Source organism: Martes martes (assembly GCF_963455335.1).
Source record: "Martes martes genome assembly, chromosome: 5".
Lineage (NCBI taxonomy): Eukaryota > Metazoa > Chordata > Mammalia > Carnivora > Mustelidae > Martes > Martes martes.
In genome coordinates, this window is record NC_137892.1 from 62,796,438 (window position 1) to 62,818,907 (window position 22,470).

Genomic DNA, 22,470 nt, shown 5'->3' on the forward strand with positions numbered 1-22,470 from the left:
TGTGGTTCGAGCAGAGAGCATTTCTGTTTAACAGTAAGGGGCACCTTCCCAGTGAGGCTCTAAAACTTCAGTTACTTCAAGAAATATTCCTTGTTTGCGTAGTTACTCGAGAGGGAGAAAAAAATATAGAACCTTCTACAAGGAAAAAAAATTTCGTGAAATTCCTAACTTGTGAAATGAGAAGGATTTCTAATAGTTCTTATACCTGTGCTGTGATATAGTCAGTGGCACAGAGCCTCTCGCGTGGATGATTATACTAGCCATTTTCTCATCAGATCCTGCTTACAGCCTAATGCACACAGGTTCTCTGCTAGTTATCAGCAGGAAATTTTAAAATTGTGAAATTGAGCGTGTCGGCCTGGTTAGGTCCCGTGGGTCGGTGCTGCTCTTAGGACTTCACAGCCCCCCACTCCCCAGCCCAGGGAGGAGGGCCAGGGGAGCGTGGTCTGGGCACAGGGGGAGCCGGGCTCGAGTTTCTGGGTGAGCGAGGCTGCATATAGGTTCTGTGTGGAGCGCAGCCTTAATCACAACCGTCTGTTTTTGTGTTCCAGTCATGTGCTCGGCCCCCCTGCTCATCAGGCAAAACCGAGCGTTCCCAGTTGGAGAAGTTTAAGGTCTTCCTGTTTGTCTGAGCTGCTGGCAGCGAAAATGTAGACATCTGTGCATTGTCCAGCTCATTTCCTTCCCTGCAGCGCCCCCCCCCCCAAAGCCCCCCAGCCGCATCGACAGGGCTGTATTGTTCCCATTCTTCCTCATCGTGACCTTGTACTGACTGTTTGTTGTCATCACTCCTCAGATAAAGTACTCCTTGGGACTTTTCTCTCAAGTAAATGCTTGGGGCTGGCATGTTGAGCATGTAGCTAACATGCTGTGTGCGACATTCTGAAGTGCAAGTCACACGAGGTTGAGACTCACTTTCCGTTCCTGTTCCGCCATCTCCTTGCTGCTTTTTAGGATGAAATGTTTGTTTGGTGGGACACGAACAGCAGAGTGTCTGCCTCTGGTCTCTGCTGACCACCACATCCCCAGGACACATGGTCCCCTCATTCCTCCCCCTTGGACTGCTCCTTGTCTCTCTGGCCATTTCCTCAGATCCCCAGGGCACATCCCCGGCATCCCGTACTCTCCTTGCTCTGAGCTCTCCTCTCAGTGCCTGCTGAGGACACATGGTCTCCTCATTCCTCCCGCCCAGGACACATGGTCCCCTCCCCAGGACACACGGTCCCCTCATTCCTCCCGCCCAGGACACATGGTACCCTCCCCAGGACACATGGTCCCCTCATTCCTCCCCCCAGGACACATGGTCCCCCCACCCCAGGACACATGGTCCCCATTCCTCCCCCTCAGACTGCTCCATGTCTCTCTGTCTCTCAGTACCTGCTGTACACCCCCTGAGATTTCAGCTTCTTCCTTTTTCAGACTAGATGCACAGTCTTTTTTTTTTTCAATTTTAGTTATTTATTTGACAGACAGAAATCACAAGTAGGCAGAGAGGCAGACGGGGGGGGGGGGGAGGCAGGCTCCCTGCTGAGCAGAGAGCCCGATGTGGGGCTTGATCCCAGGACCCTGAGATCACAACCCGAGCTGAAGGCAGAGGCTTAACCCACTGAGCCACCCAGGCGCCCCTAGATGCACAGTCTTGCCCGCATGTCCCTCCTTCTGTATTCTTGCTCCCGAGAATGGAAGCATTCAGGTGGTTGGGCAGAAATCTGGGAATCCTCCAGGACTCCTCTTCCCAGCAACCTCCGTACTCTGCTAGGCCACGTCTGACACTCCCTCTCCGACCTGCCCCTCTCACTGCTGCAGCTCCGGCTCTGAGCTTTTGTCACCTGGCTCGCTGCACGAGTTTCCTCTGTGGCCTCTGGTGAGCGGTCACCGAAGCACAGGCTCTGCCTGGTCTCTTGGTGGCAGTCTGTGGGATCCGAGGCCCCACCACCCCCTCGGAACTGTTCTGGTCATCACCAGCTCTCCCCAGACCCTGCGAGCCCCTCTGCCTGCGAGTGAGTGAAGTGCATACGCAGACACACTCAGGGCATGTGTGTCCTTACTTGGCTTAACCCTTACAGGTATCCTGGAGGTGATCTTCTAAAAGGCAAACTGGTTTTGTCACTTTGATGGTGAAATTATTCCTCTTCGTAATGTGGAGGAGAAAGTTCCAAATCCCAGACCTATCCAGCCCCTCACTAGTTGGGTCCTGCTGTCTTTCCCTGTCACATTCCTGCCTGCACCCCCTTGTGTCGCACAACAGTGAATGTGGGAGCACTGTTCTCCATGGCCTCGCCTGCCTCCTGAGCATGGGGCACCCTCTTCGCTGACAACTTGGGGCTGGGTTCCCTGCTGACTTTCCGGACCCCACCCCTCCCCCCATGAGCCCATGACCAGGTGGAGGAAGAGGACTAATCACTTCGGTGTCCCAGCCATGACTCAGATCCAGGCACATGCACAGACTTACAAAGTTAATGTTGACGGTGTGTGAATAGGATCTCTCACTCTCAGAAATTAGATCAATTCACCCCTTGGTCTGGGGTTTGGCTGAGTGGTTTCTGAGGAATACCAGACTGGTACAACTTCTCTTTCTTTCTGGAGGAAATCTGGGGACTCTTGTCCCTAATTAAATTGTGTCTTACATAAGATGCAAAGTTCCTAGTTTTCTCAATCATATCCATTGATGTCCCCTTCTTCCTTCCTCTCCTGAACATGTCCCATGTGGTCAGGAGCTCCTAGAGAACTTAGCAGGAAGGGACAGCTTGTTGAAAGGGTTGCAAATTCCTTTTTGGGATCACACTTTATATTTACAAACTCCTCCCCTAATGTCATTTGTTTTTCCCTGAGCCCAATATAAATATGCACTTACTTTGTCAAGTGCAAGCTGTTTCTGTGACCGGCGAGTCCCACCTGCGCCGGTGTTTCAGGCCCAGGGGGGCCCTGCGCTCTGGAGCAGAAGCAGGTGAGGGCAGAACAGACCTGCCAGGGACACCCGGCTCGAGCCTCCGAAAACACTATGGGCCTGATGTCCAACAGAGCGTGTTTGTCTCTTGAAACTGCCTAAACCCAACGTGTTCTACGAGTTTCTTTCTTGATAGAATTTGGATGCGTAAGCCAGACTCACTCAGAGTTCATCCTAGTTCCTTGAAAGCATTATGAAAAGTTCACAAATAATCCTGTCTGTGAAAAGGTGCATTTGAATGGGAAAGTGGGGGCTGTTGGAACGTAGAGGTTAATTTTAATTCTTTTGTTTAAAATTCATCATCCTAAATAGCTGGCAGATAGGCCAGGATGAAATCTCATTCTCCTGTTTAGCCACCATTTCTGCTTCCATGCCCCCCAAAACAGGAAGGTTATCCGCCACTTCGATTTTGCTCAGAATATGAGGAGTGTCCACACTGTCCAGCCCTTCCGCCCTCCTTTCAGAAGTGCTCTTATGCAGCCATCTGGGGTTGTCCGGCAGAGGCAGGAATAACCCTCGTCTTCTTTTCCCCCAAATGCAGTTTTCCCTTGGATTCACTTCCCAGTCATTATGTTCCTGATAAAACCTTATCCTAGTTCTTCCAGATTCTCCCCGTCCAGTACTGCCCGCCCTGGTCCGCCACGGTGAGTTCTCAGAGCTGGTCCTGCCCCTCCGTGGCCCGAGCATGTGTGTTCTGTTTCTTGATTCCCCTTGAGAGCAGCGAGTGTCTCTGTCTTCTCCTGCCCATCCTGTCCTTACTCCGTGACCCAGTATGTTGCTCTGCACATCTTGGACATCAGATCTTGAACAAGGTGTTAGTTTCTAGAAGGAACTGTCTCATCTTACCTCTTGAGAGTTTGAGTGAGCCCAGCTGCTAATCCCAGTGATAGAGGAGGATAAATAAAAGCATATGAATATGACTTCTCCGGTTGGGGAGCTGGCAGAATGAGACTCCTTGTTAAGTGCTTTAGTTTTAGCAGAGATTAAAGGGCATTATTTTCAAAGAAGGGTGAAGAAAAAAAAAATCAGGCAACCAGCTATTCTGGGTTCCAGGAGAAGGAAGAGCTATTTTTGCAGAATACAGACAGGTTCAGCATTACCTCCAAAATCTATTACTTCTGTCCTGGTAAGCTTCTGGGCCCTGGGTTTCTCCACAGGGGTGGGAGGTGTGTCTGTGTGTGCCCAACTCATTCATCAGCTTTTTAGCACCCACACATAGCCGGCCTTCCAGATGGGCAGGGTGTTTTTTATTCCTACCCGTATCTCAGAGGCACAATAGGGTTTAGTCCTTGCTTCTGTGAATGGCCACCTCTGCTATAGGGCATTTGGGAACAAAGGTCAGGAAGTTAGGAGGCGTGAACCTGGATGTGTTCTTTTCGTGAGTGTTATTCTTGGTGTTGACATAGCTTTATTTTCATAGCCCATGCCTGCAGCCTGCCTGCCAATGTAGGATGTGTGTGGTTGACCGCCAAATAATTTGTCCTACCAGCACCTCTTACCCCTGGCCTTTGCTATCTGTGATTATCAAATAATTTATCTTACCAGCACCTCTTGCCCCTGGCCTTTGTGATCTGTGATTATCATTTCTAATCAGATCAGTTTTACTGAACCTTGGTAAAAGATTGCCTTTGACAGCAATGGGACCAAAATTTAAAAAAAAAAAAATTTTTTTTATCCATCCATGATCTCACTGATAATGCCAAGGAAAATTGAAAATCACTTTAAATTAATGTCAGCTTAGCAGCTTCATCACCAGGCTGTTGGGTTGGAGTGCTGAATTTTTAAACATCATTTGAATCACTTGGTTGATCATAACAAAACAAGACATTTTATTAGATCATTAATAAGAGTACTTATCAGAAATAAGTGCCCCTGGATGGATGCAAATCAGCCTTCTGGGGCCATTTATAACCGAGGAGAGAATTACATTGCCTGACTTTAATAATTCACCAAAGAACAGAGAATAAACAGCAGCAAACATTAATTTTGTAGGACAGTTTCATATGGTTTATGTTTTGAAATAAAAGGGATGTGACTTTTGACTCCTGCCTGAAACTAAGCTCCTTCAAAGGAGTGTCTCCTGTTGCTGGCTTCTCCAGCTGGAGACTTCATACTAAGGAGCATTGGTGAATCAGCTGGTACCCTTCCTAAAATAGGTAAGAAACCAGCTCATAAATACTTCAAAACGATGAAAACTTTGTATTCTATCGTGTTGTTTGTCGTATGGCCAAGAAATTCTTCACGATCAAGTGTTTCATTTAGGTAGCAAAAGTACCTAAGAAAGCAAGCACCCTTTTTATGACCGTGGATTTTCAGAACTGAATAGGGGGCTTCAATTACAGGATCCCTCTCTGAAGCTAAGGACAGGAGAGGGCCTCATTTGTTTAGCTGTTAGCCGAAAGACTGGAGTGGGGACGGCTCTGCTGTGTTTCTAAGAGAGAGAGAGATACTCTGGAGCTGGAAACGAAAGGTCAGAGCTGCTGGGTTCCTCCACGGAAGGGAGAAAACAAGAAGACAATGAGAAGAGGGAGCCGGTCTAGTCCACACCCTCCAACCTTGGCCCTTGGACGAGTCTCTGTGTGCTGCCCAAGGGCATGTCCCCCAGCCCCTAGTCTACTCAGCACTGTGATTGGATGTGACCTTCTTTTCTGCCATTTTTTGTTTTTTTGTTTGCGAGCCAGTGCAGGGGCAGAGGGAAAGGGGGACAGAGAATCCCAAGCAGACTCCCCGCTGAGCACGGAGCCAGAAGTGGGGCTTGCTCTCACCACCCTGTGATTATGACCTGAGCTGAGATCAAGAGTCGGACATCTAACCAGCTGAGCCACCCACATGCCCCTCTCCTACCACCTTTAAACCACTGTGGTTGGCCTTCCTGCCATGTCTCCCTCTGCCAGTCCCCCATAGGCTTCCCACTGGAGGAGAGTAGGACTCAGGGGGCCGCCTGCTCCACTGGAGCCCCTGGTCTGGGAGAAGGTGGTAAGAGGTGGTCTGGTGCTTAAGGTGACTGCCTTTTGGCACTGGAAATGACCGTGGTGGTCTGCAAGCCCACCCCTGTCACTTTGTGCCTGAGCTGCTGAAGCCGGAGTAGTTCAGCGAGCTACGTGTTCACAGCCAGTTAGGCGGGCGCTGACACCAGCACCCATGTTTTCCGGGCTTCCTGTCCGGTGCTTTTTTCCCACCTTTTACTTTGCGGTTGGACCAGCTTCAATCCATAGAGAGTTATTGGTGCTCAAAGATCATTTTTTGTGGCCTCGTGGAGACAAAGAGCCTTTTGAGAGCAGAAAAATAACTGTTGACCAATAGGATGATCTTAATAATAATGCTTCCTACGCCCTAGTGAGGGTTTGCAGTTCTGCCTCAGTTTCCCTGCAGGGGTTTCGTCCCCCTTTGTGACACCTCGTGAGGCAGATACTCTGATCAGCCCACTTCAGAGAAATGAACTTCACTCTCCACGGACACAGGGCTGGTTACGGTCAGGATGACGGCGTTGAAGGAAGATCTGGCTCCCCGCCGCACCCTGCCTGCTCTGCGACTACTTTTACGTGGAAAAGACTACTGTGTGAAGGTGATGCAAATGGCTGCCCGCCAGGTGGGCTTTAGAGAACAGGAGGCTCTAAATGGCCAAAGGAATGCCTGGGCACAGCCCCAGAAGTGGCCGCTCTGGGGCAGGTCTGGAGGTGGGGGGGCCGGATCCTGTTCAGGAGGGTGGGCCATGTGCCAGGAACACCGAGCATGTGCCCAGGCACTGAGCTCGTGATTTCTTTCAGCTTGCCAAGCCTCGTGACAAGCCTCTGCGGTAGGTTCTGTCGGCACCCCATTTTGCAGACACAGAAACTGAGGCATAGAGGCACGTCTTGCCGAAGTCACCATCTAGGGTGCGGCAGAACCAGGATTTAAATCCAGGCAGTCTGGCCCCAGACCGAATCCCTCCCTGGTGCTGCCTTTCTAGGGGATCTCACTGGTCCGCAAGGGCCGAGCCACGGGTATCGTAGGAGCTCTGAGTGGGTGAGCCCATCCTCATCCCGTGCGTGAGCCTGAGAGACCCTCCCCAAAACAGCCCGCCAGGAACCGGGAACTGTTAGCCACCCTGCTTACGGGAGAGCTTGGCAGTGGGGATGCCGGGAAGGAACTTTCTCAGCCAGATGAGGGTGTGTACTCCTGAGGCCTGCGGTGATCAGGGCTGTGGGGAATGGTTTACTGTCATGAAGCCTGTCAGTTCTTACGACTTCAGCGGGATATGTGTCAGCATCTTGGGGATGCCCCATTTTATTACCTAGCCAAACACGGTCTATTTTTTTTTCCCTCTGCTGATTCCCCCAGGCCCTCTTGCCTTGTACCTTTCTCTTACGGAGCCTTGTGGGTTCTCAATGAGTCATACCCTGCAGCCAACCTGTGCTGGGGACTCTGGTGCAGGAGCCCACAGTGGCACCCGGTGTCGATCGTGCTGGACAGGCGTGTAAACCAGGACAGGCTTCCTCTTGGCCCACCCTGTGTAATCAGCCCTTCCAGGGGAGAAGCTGGGGAACCAAGGGCTGGGGTGTGTCTTCTTCTAGAAATGACCCTAATGCCATTTCTGCTCCCAGTCTTTCCAGCACATTTGCTTTTGTTTTTTAAGCAGCCTGATCTTCTGACACATACTCTTTTCTGAGACATCTGGTTGAATTTTCTCTCTATTCGCTATGCCTCACTATTGTTAGAAACTATAACAGTAAATCCCTGTTTCCAGAAAGAAAGTACTGGGTCATATGATCAAGTACAAGGGTTCGGACTTCCAACATCGGGGGTTTGCCCTGCCCATCTTGAACTTTGAGTCTGCGCTGACTCCATCTAGAGTGCAGCGAGGAAAGCTCCTGGGGCCTCCTCCGCCTGGTACATTCCTCAGTCGTTAGGCCAGCCTGGCAGAGTAGGCCAAAGCTGTTTCCTGCATTTCGGGACTGTTCTCCCTTTGCAAGTACCTGAAGCTGCTGGCAGCTGTGTATTGAGCATATTTTTCCTCGAAGTGTGTGTGTCCCTTTGGGAGCTATGCTTAAACCCATCTGTTTCCAAAACAGTTTGAATTCTAAATATCTGGGGAATTCCTCTAGTTAATAAATGAAGGAAGTTTAAACCTGCTTATGGTTTTGAATTTGGCATTCTCATTAGGGAAAGTTGAAAAATGCTGGGTAGCTTGATCTCTGGCTGTGAAGTCACTGAACTGGACAGTGGTTAAAGAACTGGGTGTGGCTGCAGTCTACAGATCTGGCTGGCTGATTTTTTTAGAGGTTTCAGAAAATCTGACATTGCAAATAGGTATGCACATTCACGATCACACAGTATTTCGTGGATCTTAAGTATATGAGAGAAGGAAGGCTCTAGAGAGTGGAGATTTTTGATGCCTAGAGTTACAGAGTCGGGTTTATGAACACCCGCCTTGTACGTCTTACTCTAAACTGCGTGTGTGTTGGGTACGTAAAGCCTTATGCTGGTGTCTGTCCCCGGCCCAAGCTCGCTGGCACTCAGGAGGTGTGTACACACCAGACCAGGGCGGGGGGGTGGGCAGGAGTTCAGACCATGGGCTGCAGGTTGTATCTTCAGCTGCAGAAAGCCAGTATTGATGTGAGTGAAGTAATAAAAAACGAGTGTGAGCCTTTCGGTGATGCTCTTGGAGATACGAGCGTGGTCTACACTAGACTTTGGCCTTTTCCTTCAAGTCTTTCAAAAACTTTTTAAAATTCCACTGCTGTTTAGCAATACCAGTTAGAAACAGAAGTAACTTCAGTGAGAATAGAAAAGGTCTGCAAAGGAAACGGTGAGCAGTGACTAGCATTGTCTTGGTCTTCGGGTAAATCCCAGACTGTCCTCTTGGTTTTTAAGCATGTGGGTTGTCTTGCATCTTTAGGCCCAGTTCACTGATAATATCTTTTAGTGGCTTAATTAGAAATAGCATCACTCTGCTGAGGTCTTTGCGCACAGACCAGATGGCAGCTGGTAGCGCTGTGATGGGCTTGTTTCCAGGGGTTTCTGGGTGAATGGGCCGCAGTGAGGAGCGGCTCCTGCCCCATGCCCTTCGGGAAGTTCCTGGGTGGAGTTTCGGTCCACAGGTGGGAGCCCTTTCTCTGGGTCATGCACCTGCGCTGTCCCCTTGGCCTCTACGAGGAGGTTTCTGTGGCACTTCCGCTCACACCATCACCTCCTTAATGGCTGGCAGAACCTTGGCACCAAGGCCCAGCTTGAACATTAACCACCCTGGTTTTCTTGTGTTAATAACACTAATGGGTGAGATTTTCAGTGCCAGTGGGAGGGTGGGAGGTGCAAGGAAAGAACCATTTTTGATGGTTTTTAACTACCAGTGACTGTTTCCAGATTAACGTTTTTGTCTGGCACTTATTCCTGAGTTCATAAAATACCATATTCCTATTAAAAAAAAGACTTGGTTCAAAAAGAGGCAGTACTGAAATATTAAAAACTTCATTTTTAATGACAGGTATTCTCAGGAGTTGTTAGAAGTCTTCCTCATGGAAGCCACTGGTTTTCACCCTCACGCCATCTCCAAAATGGCCGCATTCCTAGGAGGAATATTCTGATTCTCATGGGAGAGATTACCCGAAAAAATGTCAAATGTGGTCATGGCTCTTTGTCCCCTGGGGACTCACTGTGTCCACCTTATGCCTCATTGATCCTCTCCCTCCTTCCCTCCTTCCCTCTCTCTTTCACCTTCGGCAGCTCCGCGTCCTGGGCAGCCTTGACCTCTTGTTCAGCAGCGGTAGCCTCGGGGTCTCAGTCCTACCCTCTGATCTCCTCAGGGATCTCTTGTCTCGTGTGTCAGTCGATAGCCTCACTCCAGCCCTGTGACTTCCAGTTCTTGGAGAGACCTGCCCCGACGCAGGGTGCACACCAGCCCCGGCGGCCCTGTGCCCTGGCTTGGGCCACGCCTGCAGGGCTCTCCCGAGGGCATTCCGGCCCAGCCTCCCCCTCAGGCTCTGCACAGAGCTCTCCTGCTTGAAGGGAGCAGACTAGCCCTTGTTTTGGCTGGTGGCTGCAAGGACGTGGCTGGAGCCACCCCCCTGGGTGGAAGAAATAGAAGCAGAGAGGAGAACGCTGAGGCAGCGCCAAGTGACTCAGGGCTCTTTGGTAAGAGACCTCGGGGAAGCGCCTGATTTGGGAAGTGAGTCTTCAAGCTGGTCCTCTGAGTCACTTTATAAATGTCATTTATTCACAAGGGATTTTTTCTTTTTTCTTAGTACTTCCATTTATTAACCTAAAATAAATACAGTAAGAGCAAATCCCGTATTGGAGTAGCTCACCTCGCTGAATTGTACAGTGAGCACTCCTGAGACAGTGGCCAAGCTTTAATGTTTCTCATTTCTAATTGTTTAATTGCCAGAAGTTCTTTGCCATGCATATGGTAGAGGATGGTGAAATGGAATTGAACCTGACCCCAGAGAGAGCCGGGACAGGCAACTACTGGGATTCCAGCAGGAGCACGCCCCTCACATCTCAGCACTGGCAACAACAGGGTTGGTTTGGGGCCCACACTGCCTGTTGATCAAGGATCAAGGGCCCGTGCTTCATGCTGTCAGGGACCCAGGGTGATGGGGAGGCCTCTGTCTGAATGGTTTTTGATCTCAGGGGAGAGGTTAGCGAGCTGGAGACCAAGGCACCAGCTCCTAAACTCTTCTGCTTAGAAGTGGCATGTGTCACTTCTCACAGTGGTTTGCCAAAGCAGTGCTCCGGTCGGGCTTCATGGGGGTGGGGCAGGAAAATAGGGCCCTCCTCCAAGGACAGACAGAGTGTATTGGAAAGAATAATACAGTCTTCAACAAAAGCTTCCAGAGAAGCTTCCAGTCAGAATGGGACTCTTGTTCTAGTTGATTCTTGGGTTTTCTGGGTTTGTGTGAGAGACTCAGAAATAACAGATGGCATAATCCTTTCCGTTTATCATGTTTGGTTTTTCTCAAGCTGTTGGAAGGGAACCTGACTGATGGCATTGTATCTCGTGAACAGCAGTGATTCTTTCTGCCTTTGTACGGAAGGGACTAGAAAGCCTGCAGTTGCTGTGAGAATGAACGTCGTGCTCCCCCGTGCTGGGAGAGGCTGCCCAGCTGTCCACTTAGACAAGCCAGAAGCCTGTTTCCTAAGGGTTATTTATTCTCAGAGTTGAGGCACTTAAACAGAGGGCATTTGGAGTCTCTGGTGTTCATTGGGTGTTCGTGAAGAAGGAAGTTATATATCTTGATTTTTATGCATAAGTTCTAAGTTATTTGTTTTCCATCCTTTGTTACTTTTCTCCATTAAAACACTCTACTTCCTTATTGATCCTGAAAAAACTCACAAAGCTCACTTTAAGACTTACATTTTGCCTGGTGTCACAGAATTCATTATGAACTTGAGAAACACCTTTAGTTTAAAATGATATACAACAGTGACATTAAAAGGCAAACCTTGAAGTTCAAGCTCTAATTCCACTGAAACAAACTAAAGACATGCAGACCGCACGGTATGTGGAGGGCACAGGCGGACGGCCCCTCGCTTACAGCGAGATCAGACATAAGCACCTACCTCGGAGATGGATTCTTAAGTCCCTCCTGTTTGACAGAGTTGAAGACCCTTAAAGAAAGACATGATTTCTAAAGACTTAGATGGTGAGGTTTGTACAAGGAATAAAATTAAGAAATAAGGTATATGGGCTATTTAAGAAATCTTAAAGAAGCAGTCATGTAGAGAACAGGACCAGACAATTACACCTGCTCCCTCTGGCTGCTGTGTCTCAGGGAGGAAGTGTCAAAATGGCACCTTTAGAAATGGGTGCTTAGCAAGCAGATGGATTAGACACAGGAGGAGCAAGAGTGGGCACCATGAAGGAGTTATGAGGAGCGGGGAATTAAAGGAAACACTTGACAGTGAGCACAAGCTCACTGGGTGCTCCAAGCCTAGAAAAGAAAAGGCTGGTTCAGTTGCTTTCAGAGGTGGGCCCTTGCTGCCCTGGAGGGGCCGTCAGGCACCAGACACTGCTAAGTGGGTCAGCCGGAGAGGAAGGCATCTGCTGGGGGGAGCCAGGCTGGGGTGAGGTGGTAACCAGAATGCCTGCACGTTCCCTAGGTCTGCTTGGGAAGGTCCTTGAGGTTTCCCGGCGCTTGGAGTGGCCAAGGCCACCCGAGCATGAATGGTGTGGACAGCCCAGCTCTGGAGGGGAGGAATCTGAGAGAATTAAAGGCCCTGTGGCCAGACTTGCAGTTGTCTGCGGTAGTGTAAAACCCTCGGGGAGGAAAAGACGGGAGCGGGTGACCTCCTGCTCTTAATCTCCCGAGAGCCCCATTCTGCCATTTGCAGGAGAGAGATGCCTGAAAACAATAGCTGACTTGTGTGTGTGATCCAAACAGACTGTCAGCGCCCCTGAAGAGGCAGGGTCAAGGGCACTATCCTGAGTGTGTTCACTCCAGCAAGTTGGGATCCACATCCTGTCAGCTTGCCATCTTGGGACACACAAACTAGTGTGGACCTTAAACAGAAATTCAGAAAAACGACTAAAAATGTACTTAATGTAGTAAATACTGTGAATGTCCTTTCAGATTGTAGAACTTGGCTTACTCATTAGATCTTCGTAAAAAGCAGTGGCTTTAGCAATCTGTTTTATGTTGCACCTACAAATGTCAAGCCTGCTCTGTGCAGGAACCTCCAGAAAGGGGTTCTCACCTGCTGTTCAACACTGCTGGCATTGCCTCTCAGTGGCTGCTGGCCCGTGCCCCGCAGGCCAGTCAGCGGCATCCTTGGCCCACTAGCTGCCAGCAGCACACACCCCCCCCTCCCACCCCAAGTTGTGACAAGCCCGGAATATCTCCACACCTCACCACTTGTCCCCTGCAAGGAAGAGGGGGCAGAATTGTCCTGGTTGAGAGCCAGGGGAAGAGTTTCCCCGGGTGGAGTTGGACCAGAGATGGGGAGGGAGCGAGGAAGGAATTGCGGCCGTGAGCGGAACTCCAAGGCCAGTGTAAGGATTAGTGCAGTGGGGCCTCTTCTTAAACGTTGTCAAGAGGATCACATTTCCATGGGCCACGTGTTTGAGGGGGTGGCCAGGGCAAATGAGAGTTTGCAAAACCTCCTTTGGTAGGTGATTTTTTTTTTTTGAAAGTCGTGCAAGGTGCTGAGCTTTTTGGACCAACCTGGTCCATCAGTTCTGAGAGCTGCCAGAGGGCTCTGCAGAGAAGGCCCAGACACTTGAGCTCTTGGATGTTCTGTAAGGACCAATGGACAGCATATGAGTGGGGAAGGAGCTTGGGTCCCTGCAGATTCACTGGCCCGGTGACTTCTGTGACATCAGGAGCTGTGCCAAGGACAGGTGGTCTGGCTCTGTCCTCCTGAGCTGGGCAAGCCCCCCCCCCCACCTTGCCTCTTCTCCTCGGCCCCCTCCCCAGCTCCAAGTCACTGCCAGGGCCAGCGACCTCCCCGAGTGTGAGGCTTCACCTGCCCCCCCTGCCCTGACCCGGTCTCAGACATCACTGTGCAGAGAATCTCTGGGGGGCTTGTTAAAAACACACTTGCTGGCAACACCTCCAGAAAGTTTGATGCAGCATGTGGGGACCAGGGACTGAATGTTTTTAAAAACAGATGGCCTACATCTCCCTCTAGGAGATGGGGGGTGGTCCAGGGACCACACTTCAAGAATCAGCCTCCTGGAGGGTCTTTCCAGCCCTTGGAAGGCAAAAAGCACATAAATTCTACTCACCTAATCCTCTTGTGCTTCCAGAACCTGGGATGGAGACCATGCTGCCAAAGAAAGCACCAGTGACGTGGGCACAAAATGCAGTCTGCTCGAAAGCGTGCTGGTCATTCAGGTCACATGGGTCACTGTAGTACATTCATTATTTAGTCATATGACCACATGATTGAGATGATAATTAATGTGTTAAATTATCATTAAGCCCTCTAATAATGATTGATACTAGCTAAGGTATGTGGAGCACAGTGAACAGGAGGCTCTGCTGACCATTCTGCATATGCTCTCGCCTTTATTCCTCCCGGCAGCCTTGGGAAGATATTGCTGCCCTTTTTTTGCAGAGGAGGAAACTGAGGCAGGCCGAGGGGCAATGTAGATAGCCTGCCCAGGGATGCACAGCTGTTCAGTGGTAGAGCTGAGGCTTGATCTGGAGTCTGTTTTCAAAGCTCTTAAAACCCTGCCATCAGCTCACACCATGTAGTGCCCTTTGCCCAGCACGGTATCGCCAGTGCCTGCTGCCCCCCGCAGACCGGGAGAGGGCAAGGTCCCAGGGAGGCGGCCAGAGCCTTTCTGGAACGGGGGGTGCTCTGAAGTCAGCAGAAAGATGGCCCCTCCTTCTTGTCACGACATCCCCAGGCTCCAGTCGGTCCTCCTGGAACAGGGCTCTGTCCTGCTCCCCAGGCCTGCAGAGCTGTCTGTGCTTTCAGCTGTCCTACGTAAAATGTGATTCCATGTCAAAGAAAGACAGCAGATATTCCTTAGACATACGATCCCTTTGGTAAAGGACTTTTTAAGCTTCCCGGACACAGCTTAGGACAGGGCTTCTCAACATTGCCATCAAAACTCCCAGGAAGCTCTTCCAAACACACAGAGCCCTGCCCAGCCGGCCTCCTGCATGCTCCCTCACCAAAATTCTGCTTCTTCAGGGCCACGGAGTTGTCTGTCTCTGTCTATACATAAAATGCATACATATTAATACATATACACATATATGTATTTGTGTATGTCTCCATATGTACATAATCACTCGGATTCTGATGTGTGCTCAGTGTTACTCCTCCCAGATGTGAGGCACTGGAATAAACAGCATCATCCGCAGTGGAGTCTCACCAAAAATATTTAAGCTGATTCTAAACTAGCCTTTAGATTTACCCTCGTTTCTGTAAAGCAGGGCATAGAGAACATTTTAAAGGACATCAGGAGGAAATGGACAAATCCAGATTGTTGGGTGGTCTGCAAGGCAGCTGGCCTGGTATCCTCAGAAACGTGTCTCCGTGTCAAGGGAAAAATTGCAAACAGAGTTCAGGGTGAAAGGATTGTTTTACTAAAGAAACAAGATACAAAACCAAATGCAATGCATGAGCCTTGACTGAGTCATGCTTTTAAGAAAAAACTATAGAAAATGGGGCAGGATAGGGACATATGAGTGTGGACCAGGCTTTGGATAGAAGGAAGGTATTGTCAGGTTTTTTGGGTGTGTTAACTTTATTGTGGTCATGTAGGAAAATGACTTTATTTTTAGGAGATGTATGCTACAGGATTTAGGGCTGAAGTGTCAAGACATCTGTGACTTGTTTTCACATGATTCAGAAGAAAATGTCTGAGTGTTAGCATGAGGCTGGATATGAGCGTCGAAGCTGAATGTTCAGGGACTGTTCTTTTCAACTTGTATCTTTGCCAGTTTTTGTAGTAAAGTAGAAAAAGATGGGCACCTGGGTGGCTCAGGTCATGATCCCGGCATCCTGGGATGGAGACCCTCATCGGGCTCTCTGCTTAGGAGGGAGCCTGCTTCCTCCTCTCTCTCTCTCTGACTGCCTCTCTGCCTACTTGTGACCTCTCCCTCTCTCTGTCAGATAGATAAATAAAATCTTTTAAAAAAAAAAGAAAGAAAGAAAGAAAGAAAAAGAGAACCAAGGTGAAGAAGCAGGCTTGTGTCCTGGAAAACTCTGGTATGGCTTCATTCCCGGGCTTTGTGGCTCCAGTGCTGGCAGCACACTTGGCCTAGCTTGTGACACGCCAGAGTCAGGTCCTTGGTGTCTGCTGCGGTTGTCTCCTGGCCAGCTGGCCCCGGGTAGTTGTGCTCCCCCTGCACCTCCTTCCCTGCTCGCTGACATCTGGAAGCTGCCAAAGATAGGCCCCTGTGATGGAAGTGACAAACCCAGATGAGCTCATCCTACTACCTGCCCCCTTGTTTAAACAGGAGGGCTTGCAGGAGACCAGCCATTTGTCAGTCGCCCCTTGCTCTGCATTCTGATGGCGGACCATTGTGAGACTCCTAGCATCATTTTCCGAAAGTCAGAGGACTGTCCAGATGATCCACAACTGTCAGGGATATGACAGTAAAGTCAGCTGTGCTGGAGTGGAAGTGTATGTCGTGGCCCGTGGAGAGAAGACATCTGCATGGAATGTCAGCGAGGGCCTGGTCTTACCGAGTGAGTTGTGAAGAGGCAGGGAGTCAGGGGGACGGCGGCGGAGGTGTGTTGAGCTCTGTGCTGGGATCCGCACGGTTCACAACATCTGTCATGAGGATCTGTGTCCCCTTTGATATGGATGTTGTGCCAGCAGGATTCTGTCCTTGCACATGTGACATGGCCAAACAGGGGCACTCTACAGAGCACAGGTGACTGATGAAGCCCATTGATGCATTTCTTGTCCTGTTGATCTGAGGACTTTTCTCGGATCCCCAGGAATCAGTCAGCCTTGTGTAGCATGGCCATTCCACTTGTAGTAATTATTAGCAAACTGTTAGGCTGGAAAGAGCAAAGCACGTTATCTCCCTCTTCCAAACAGGCGAATAAAAGCCTCCTTCCAGCCACGGATGGATGTGAGAATTTGGTGCAGTAGAGGGAGGATTGTTTTAGCACAGACGGACAGAGAACTATGTTTTGTGAACTTAAGCACTTGGCTCCCTAAATAATCCTGCCCTAGATTTGGCGCGGACCATTTTGCTCAGCCTCAGTGTGCTACCTTCCATCCTCCTGAAGTTTCACATTCTTTGTCCTCATAAGTGTTGACCTGACTGCAGGCCTGACTCTGAGCCGAGCTTGCTGCCGGGGACAGTGGACACATGACGTGCTCATTAAGCTCCAGGTCACCTGAGAGGTTGTAGCAGAACCCTGAGGCTCCATACGAGCGCAAACACACAGAAGTTTTGTGTTCATGTTGAAAATTGTCCATTAAACCGAGGAGGAGCAGGGATCGAGATCAGCTAGCACATCAGGGAACTGGTTTTGTAATCAATGAAAAGACTTTGTAGAAGCCTCATCTTCTCCTCACGGGCTGGCCTTCCACTGGCCTGGTGGGCAGGCAGGTGGGCACACCATGTGGGACCTCGCGGGAGTCATCACCAGCTTGTTAATTGTTCTCATTCAGAATGATCATCTCAGGCTCAACAGTCTCTTCCAAAGCTTTTTTGTACTGGTAACTCTTCTCAAAAGGCATTTCTAGTTGGTGGTATTTGGGGTTGAGTGGGGGTGAGATGAGCAAGAGCGAGTAGGTTCTCCTTCTGGCCTAGTGCTAATTTCACAGTTGAGTTTGGCAGCGGGTTAGGCTGTGAGGAAGTAGGAAGTAAGACCAGGACCCACTCGTGAAGCTCACCTGGGAGGCTGACACAAGGATGACACAAGTGACGTCACCCATCTCTAAATAAAATTGTCTGTGTGTAATGTGTGTAATGGCCAAGTTTCTGTCACCTGCCGAGGGCTTCCGGCTGTCACACTGTTGTCTGACCCGTGTCCTCTGTGTTCAGGGAAAGGCTTCTGAGGGAAAGGAGGTGATGGTTATTGAGTGCTGACTCTGCCAGACACCAAGGTCTTCTGACAGATTCGTGATAGTTTCTCGAAGCAACACTGTGAAGCAGGATACCTAACTCTTGTCACGGGGGTAGGTGAGGAAGCTGAGGCGTCCACTTGGCCAGTGCGTGGTGGATCTGGGCTTGGAACCCAGACCGGACAGGACCCAAAACTCAAAACCCACTCCTCCCTTCACCAGTGCTCAGCAGAGCTGCACTCCACACACACACACACACGCACACTCACGCATGCACACACACATGCACACTGACAATTATGAAGGGCCTGTGTCCTTAGTGCTGTGTTAGGTAATTTCCTAAAACAGCATCTTGGGTAACTATAATGATGTGAGGATTTTTGAATGTGCCATGTTTTATGAGATAAATAGTAATCTGTCACTGGCATGTCAACTAGAGTGGTGACGAAGCTTTGACTCTGGACTTCCTTATTTCCCCACTGTCCTTCCTCTTCCATAACTCCCTGCCCCACCTCACTGCCAGCACACTAGGGGGCTCTTTGTGGTTCTCATGAGGTTGACATGACCTCAGTTAACAGTGTCTAATCCTTCACAACACAGCTTTGTGCCCAGATGTCAGATGTGAACTGTATGATTCTTCCTGACCTTGAAGAAGGGACAGCAGATGGGACAGCCGAGGAGCACGGTACCCCTGTTGCAGGGCTCAGTCCCCTCTCAAGGAGGTTTGAGCTGTTAGAGCAAAGCCCTCTGGTAATGAAGCCATTTGTCCCTGGGAAGAGAATGAGCCCTTGTGAGACCAGAAACAATGGGCATGTTGAGTTGCAGACCTAGGGTGAAGGGAGGCTTAGGCAGAGGCACATGGGCTGAATCAGGATGGTTCAAGGAGTGCATTCTTCCTAGGAGAGTTTCTGTTGTCAACAAGCCTACTCTGGTAATGATGATACTTAGTCAGTGGTCATTAATGCCTCTGTTTTGAATGATTTCCCCAAGTGAGTAAGTCATGAACTCTTCAAGGTTTTCTTATTTTTTCTTCTATGAGTTTTAATTAATTAGTTTTTTTGTCCAGAAATCACGCTGCGAGAAATGAATAAAAATAAGTTTGGGGAACAGTGTGTTGTTATTTTTCATGGCAGTGTTTACTTTTATATTCTTATTTACCTATGAAGCAAACCCTCACTCTTAGGTCTCTGCTACTAATTTGATTCCCAGGCAATAAAAGTGGATGTTGCTGCGCTCTCTCTCTAAGCAAAAGCTTTTGGTGCGCGTTTTTCAAAACTTACTTCATCTAGTACCAAGACACCGGGCAGAGAGTCCCTGTGAGCTTTAACCAGAGCCCGTCTGCTGGCAGGGTTCATTGCCTGCCAGCCCTCTCTAGATGTATCTGGATCTCCGCGGTGTTGACCTTTTCTAGTAAGAGATGCTGGAGCGGGAGCCCGGTCCCAAGAGTGCGGAGGCGGGAGCTCCAGGGCCAGAGGGTGCGCCTGGGGCGGGTGCAGGACCCCCCCCCCCCCCGCCCCCACCCCGGCCGGCGGCAGATAAGGGAACCGCCACACACCGTGTGAGAGCTCGGGAAGGGAGAAGTCGAACAAAGGCAACCGGGACCGGCGCTGCTAAGGGCGGCCATCTGCTCCGACACCGGGACCCGCTCCCTCCGCGGGCTTCGGTGGGACAAGGAGTGGCGGCCCGGGCTGGGGAGGGCGGGGAGCTGCCCTGTCCGCCGCACACTTGGCTTTGGGGACCGCGCGCTCCCGGCGGCCGCGCTGTGGGGCGGAGCCTGGCCGCCGCTCACCGCCCTCCTCCCTTCCCTCCCGTAGGTGAGGCCGCGCTCCGAGCTCGGACATGGCAGCATGACGGCCCGGGACCGCGCTGCCAGAGGCCGGCCAGGAGGAGCCCCCGGCTGCGGGAGCGAGCGCCCGGAGCAGCGACTGCTTCCTGAGGCCGCCTGAGCCTCCTCCCCCACCCGCCGGCTGTTAACTGTTCACCTCGTGGAGTCCCGACTTCTCCGGTGCAACATCAATATGTGTCATGTTATTGTCACCTGTCGCTCCATGCTCTGGACCCTCCTGAGTATTGTGGTGGCTTTCGCAGAGCTCATCGCCTTCATGAGCGCCGACTGGCTCATCGGCAAAGCCAAGAGTCCTAGCGGCGCCGAGCCGGACGAGCGGAGCGGAGGCCCGTCGGAGCCCTACCACCCGACGCTGGGCATCTACGCCCGCTGCATCCGCAACCCCGGCGTGCAGCACGTGCAGCGGGAGACGCTGTGCGGGCCCTACGCCGAGAGCTTCGGCGAGATCGCCAGCGGCTTCTGGCAGGCCACCGCTATCTTCTTGGCCGTGGGCATCTTCATTCTGTGCACCGTGGCCTTGGTGTCCGTCTTCACCATGTGTGTGCAGAGCATCATGAAGAAAAGTATTTTCAACGTGTGCGGGCTGCTGCAAGGGATCGCAGGTAAGCGTGCGGGAGAGGGACCAGGGCCCTGCCCTGCGTGTGCGGCGCGCCCCCTGCCCTTCCTTTCCTGCCCGTTCCCTGCCTGGCTCCTGTCCGATCAGACTGGCTTTGCTCCCTTTTCCCTGTTGCACTGTCGCCTGTTCTTTCTCTCCCGTGTTCCTCGTCATTGCTGATTTCCTTGGGTTCGAAGTTACTGGGTTTTGTTAGAGTAACTACTCCTACTTTTTTTTTTTTTTGGCTTTTACCATTAAATTAAAAGCATGCTTTCCCGTCAGTGCCTCCCGTTGAGGAAATTTGGGTGAGAGAGGCCCCCCCTGCAGCAGGCACCCTGTGCTAAGAAGGAAGACATGTGAGTGTGGGGCCTTGGGTCTAGGGCAGTGGGTCCAGCTGGGTGCTCGGTCCCATCCCAACCACAGGATGATTTCAGCTTTGGGAGAGGAAGAAGCAGGCTGGGAAGGAATTAGTATCAGCTGTTCTGTGTTTAATAGTGTTCTGGTTTAAATTGTCTGTCTCCTGTAGTCTGACAGAATGTTCTGTGCATTCAGATCAGAAAATACAAACTAACTGCTCCACTTTCAGGCAATTTCTCACTAATGAGCTCGTTAGAAATCGGTGGAAAGGAGACTATGCACCCTTCACGATGATCCCGGGGGTAGGCGGGGAGGCGCAGGATAACTTCTGTGCGCCCCAGCGCTTTCATAGCCTTTCCCCGATGGGTTTGGAAGGTGGATCCTGAACCAAGAGGGCATCAGTCAGTCTGTATGGGTTCAAGGGATTTGTTCTGGATGGCAGAAGTATGCACACATAGACACAGATGCTGCAGTTTCAAGATAGCCTCAAGAAACTAAAGGAATAGACTCTCACTTTGATTTTTCAGGGGGAAAAAATAGGTTTTTAAACAACTAGAACCAAGGTATTTGTTAATCTGAACTCTACCAGGAGAACGGTAATCCACCCGCAAACGCTAACTGAAGGCCACAGGCGACTCATCCCTCAGCAAATGCTAAAGCCTTATGCATGGGACTCTTTGACAGCAAAGATAAGCCCTGAGCCTGGTGTCCAGGGCTGTAAGGAAACAGACCCCAAGTGAATTCACTGTAGTCTGCCTAATAGCAAACTCTTGAGCTCAGCAGGGCTGGCTTCCAAATCAGCAGATCAAACAAGTTATTTTCCAAACAGCTGATAAGATAATGTTTTCTGTTCGTCCAATCTTCGGGGAGCCCCCATATATACATGGTGGTTGGTGGATAAGGGCCTAGAGAAGAAAGAGAGAGGGCCTGCTGCACAGTCCTGACCTGTGTGCATGCGGGATATCTTCTGGGGCCCCCGTCTCTCTGAGAGGAATAGCCAGACGATGAAGGACTTGGGCAGTCCTAGGCATTCACAGAATTTGTGAAGTCAGGATTCTGATTTTCAGTTTTGCTTGAGATAAATATGCCACCTCTTTGGGCCTTGTCATTCCTCAACTGAAAAATAGGGGGATTGGAAAATATAATCTTACCTTAGATTTTTTTTACTTTAGATTTTTAATTCTGTGAAGCTCATTATCCCCTTTTTTATTCTGAAATCTTCTGAAATCAGAAGTTTATCCCCTTCAGCTTGGCATTTTACCTCCCAGATACGTTAAGTATGATTCATCTTTTCCTTGTCAGAGAAATGCCCCTACTTTATTGCACTGAGACACACAGTGCCTCAGAGGAATGTGTATATATGCTGTGTGCATAGCAAAACTTCTGGTGAGAAGTACTACCAAAGGCTTTTGAAAAGCCAGAAAAAACAGGTGGATGAAGAGAAGGCAGTGTGCACAGTTTATTAATCCCATCAAAGAGCCCTGTTTGACAAGAGAAGTGGAATTTCTGTAATTTTTCTTCACTGTGTATATGTCCTCATCCTTGGTGATTCATGCCTTTAGGATGAAATTTACTATCAAAGTTCTGGTATGCAGGCAAAACTCCTGGCTTGTCATCCCTAAGAATGCTTTTCATCTTGAGAAACTTAGTGCCTTCTAGCACTTGTAGCTGTCTATAGCCCAAATGGGGCATCTTGGGCCATAACACCTAAAGCTGTCTTTTACAGTCCTTCAGAAGAAACTTACAGATACCCTTTCAGTCTTACTATTTACATGCAGGTTTTGAAGGGTCGGTGGGTGGGGGTGGGGGGGGGGGACAAAGGAAGAGGGAGGGAGAGAATCCGAGGCAGGCTCCAGGCCCAGCATGTAGCCCATCATGGGGCTCAGTCCCTTGACTGTGAGATCATGACCAGAACCGAAATCAAGAGCCGGATGTTTAACCAACTGAGCCACACAGGCTCCCCCACACAGTTTTTAATAAGGTGTTAGTCCAGTGAACTCAGTCTCGAAGAATGAAGATTAGTCCAGCAAATCTTGGTGCTCTTGTTTGCTATTTCACATAAATGACAAGAGTGTTCATTTGGCACAAAGAACAGTGCATGTCGTAGGAATTATTCATATACTCCAATGAATTATTCCTGACCTCCCTCCCTTTCTTTCTCTGTGTATCAGGCCTCTGGGAAGAAGGGTTGAAAAGAAGAAAATAGTAGCATACCTGAGGTGTTAGTCTGTTGGTCACCTATCCATCCCAAGTCTAAATTTTCT

The 22,470-nt window shown here is 50.1% G+C and overlaps 1 protein-coding gene and 1 pseudogene across 2 annotated transcripts in view; one reads left to right on the forward strand and one right to left on the reverse strand.

Moving 5' to 3' along the window:
• The window catches only part of LOC308342884 (large ribosomal subunit protein uL23-like), a 1,151,147-nt pseudogene that overhangs the window by 398,735 nt on the left and 729,942 nt on the right, over positions 1-22,470 (reverse strand). The gene's annotated exons all lie outside the window — the stretch shown is intronic.
• Positions 19,427-22,470, forward strand: part of LHFPL2 (LHFPL tetraspan subfamily member 2) — a gene marked incomplete at its 5' end in the record, with an annotated part of 22,322 nt that continues 19,278 nt past the window's right edge. The window contains one exon of the mRNA XM_080804965.1: positions 19,427-19,856. Within this exon, the coding sequence (XP_080661091.1) occupies positions 19,427-19,856 (430 nt within the window). The remainder of the gene's footprint in view (positions 19,857-22,470) is intronic.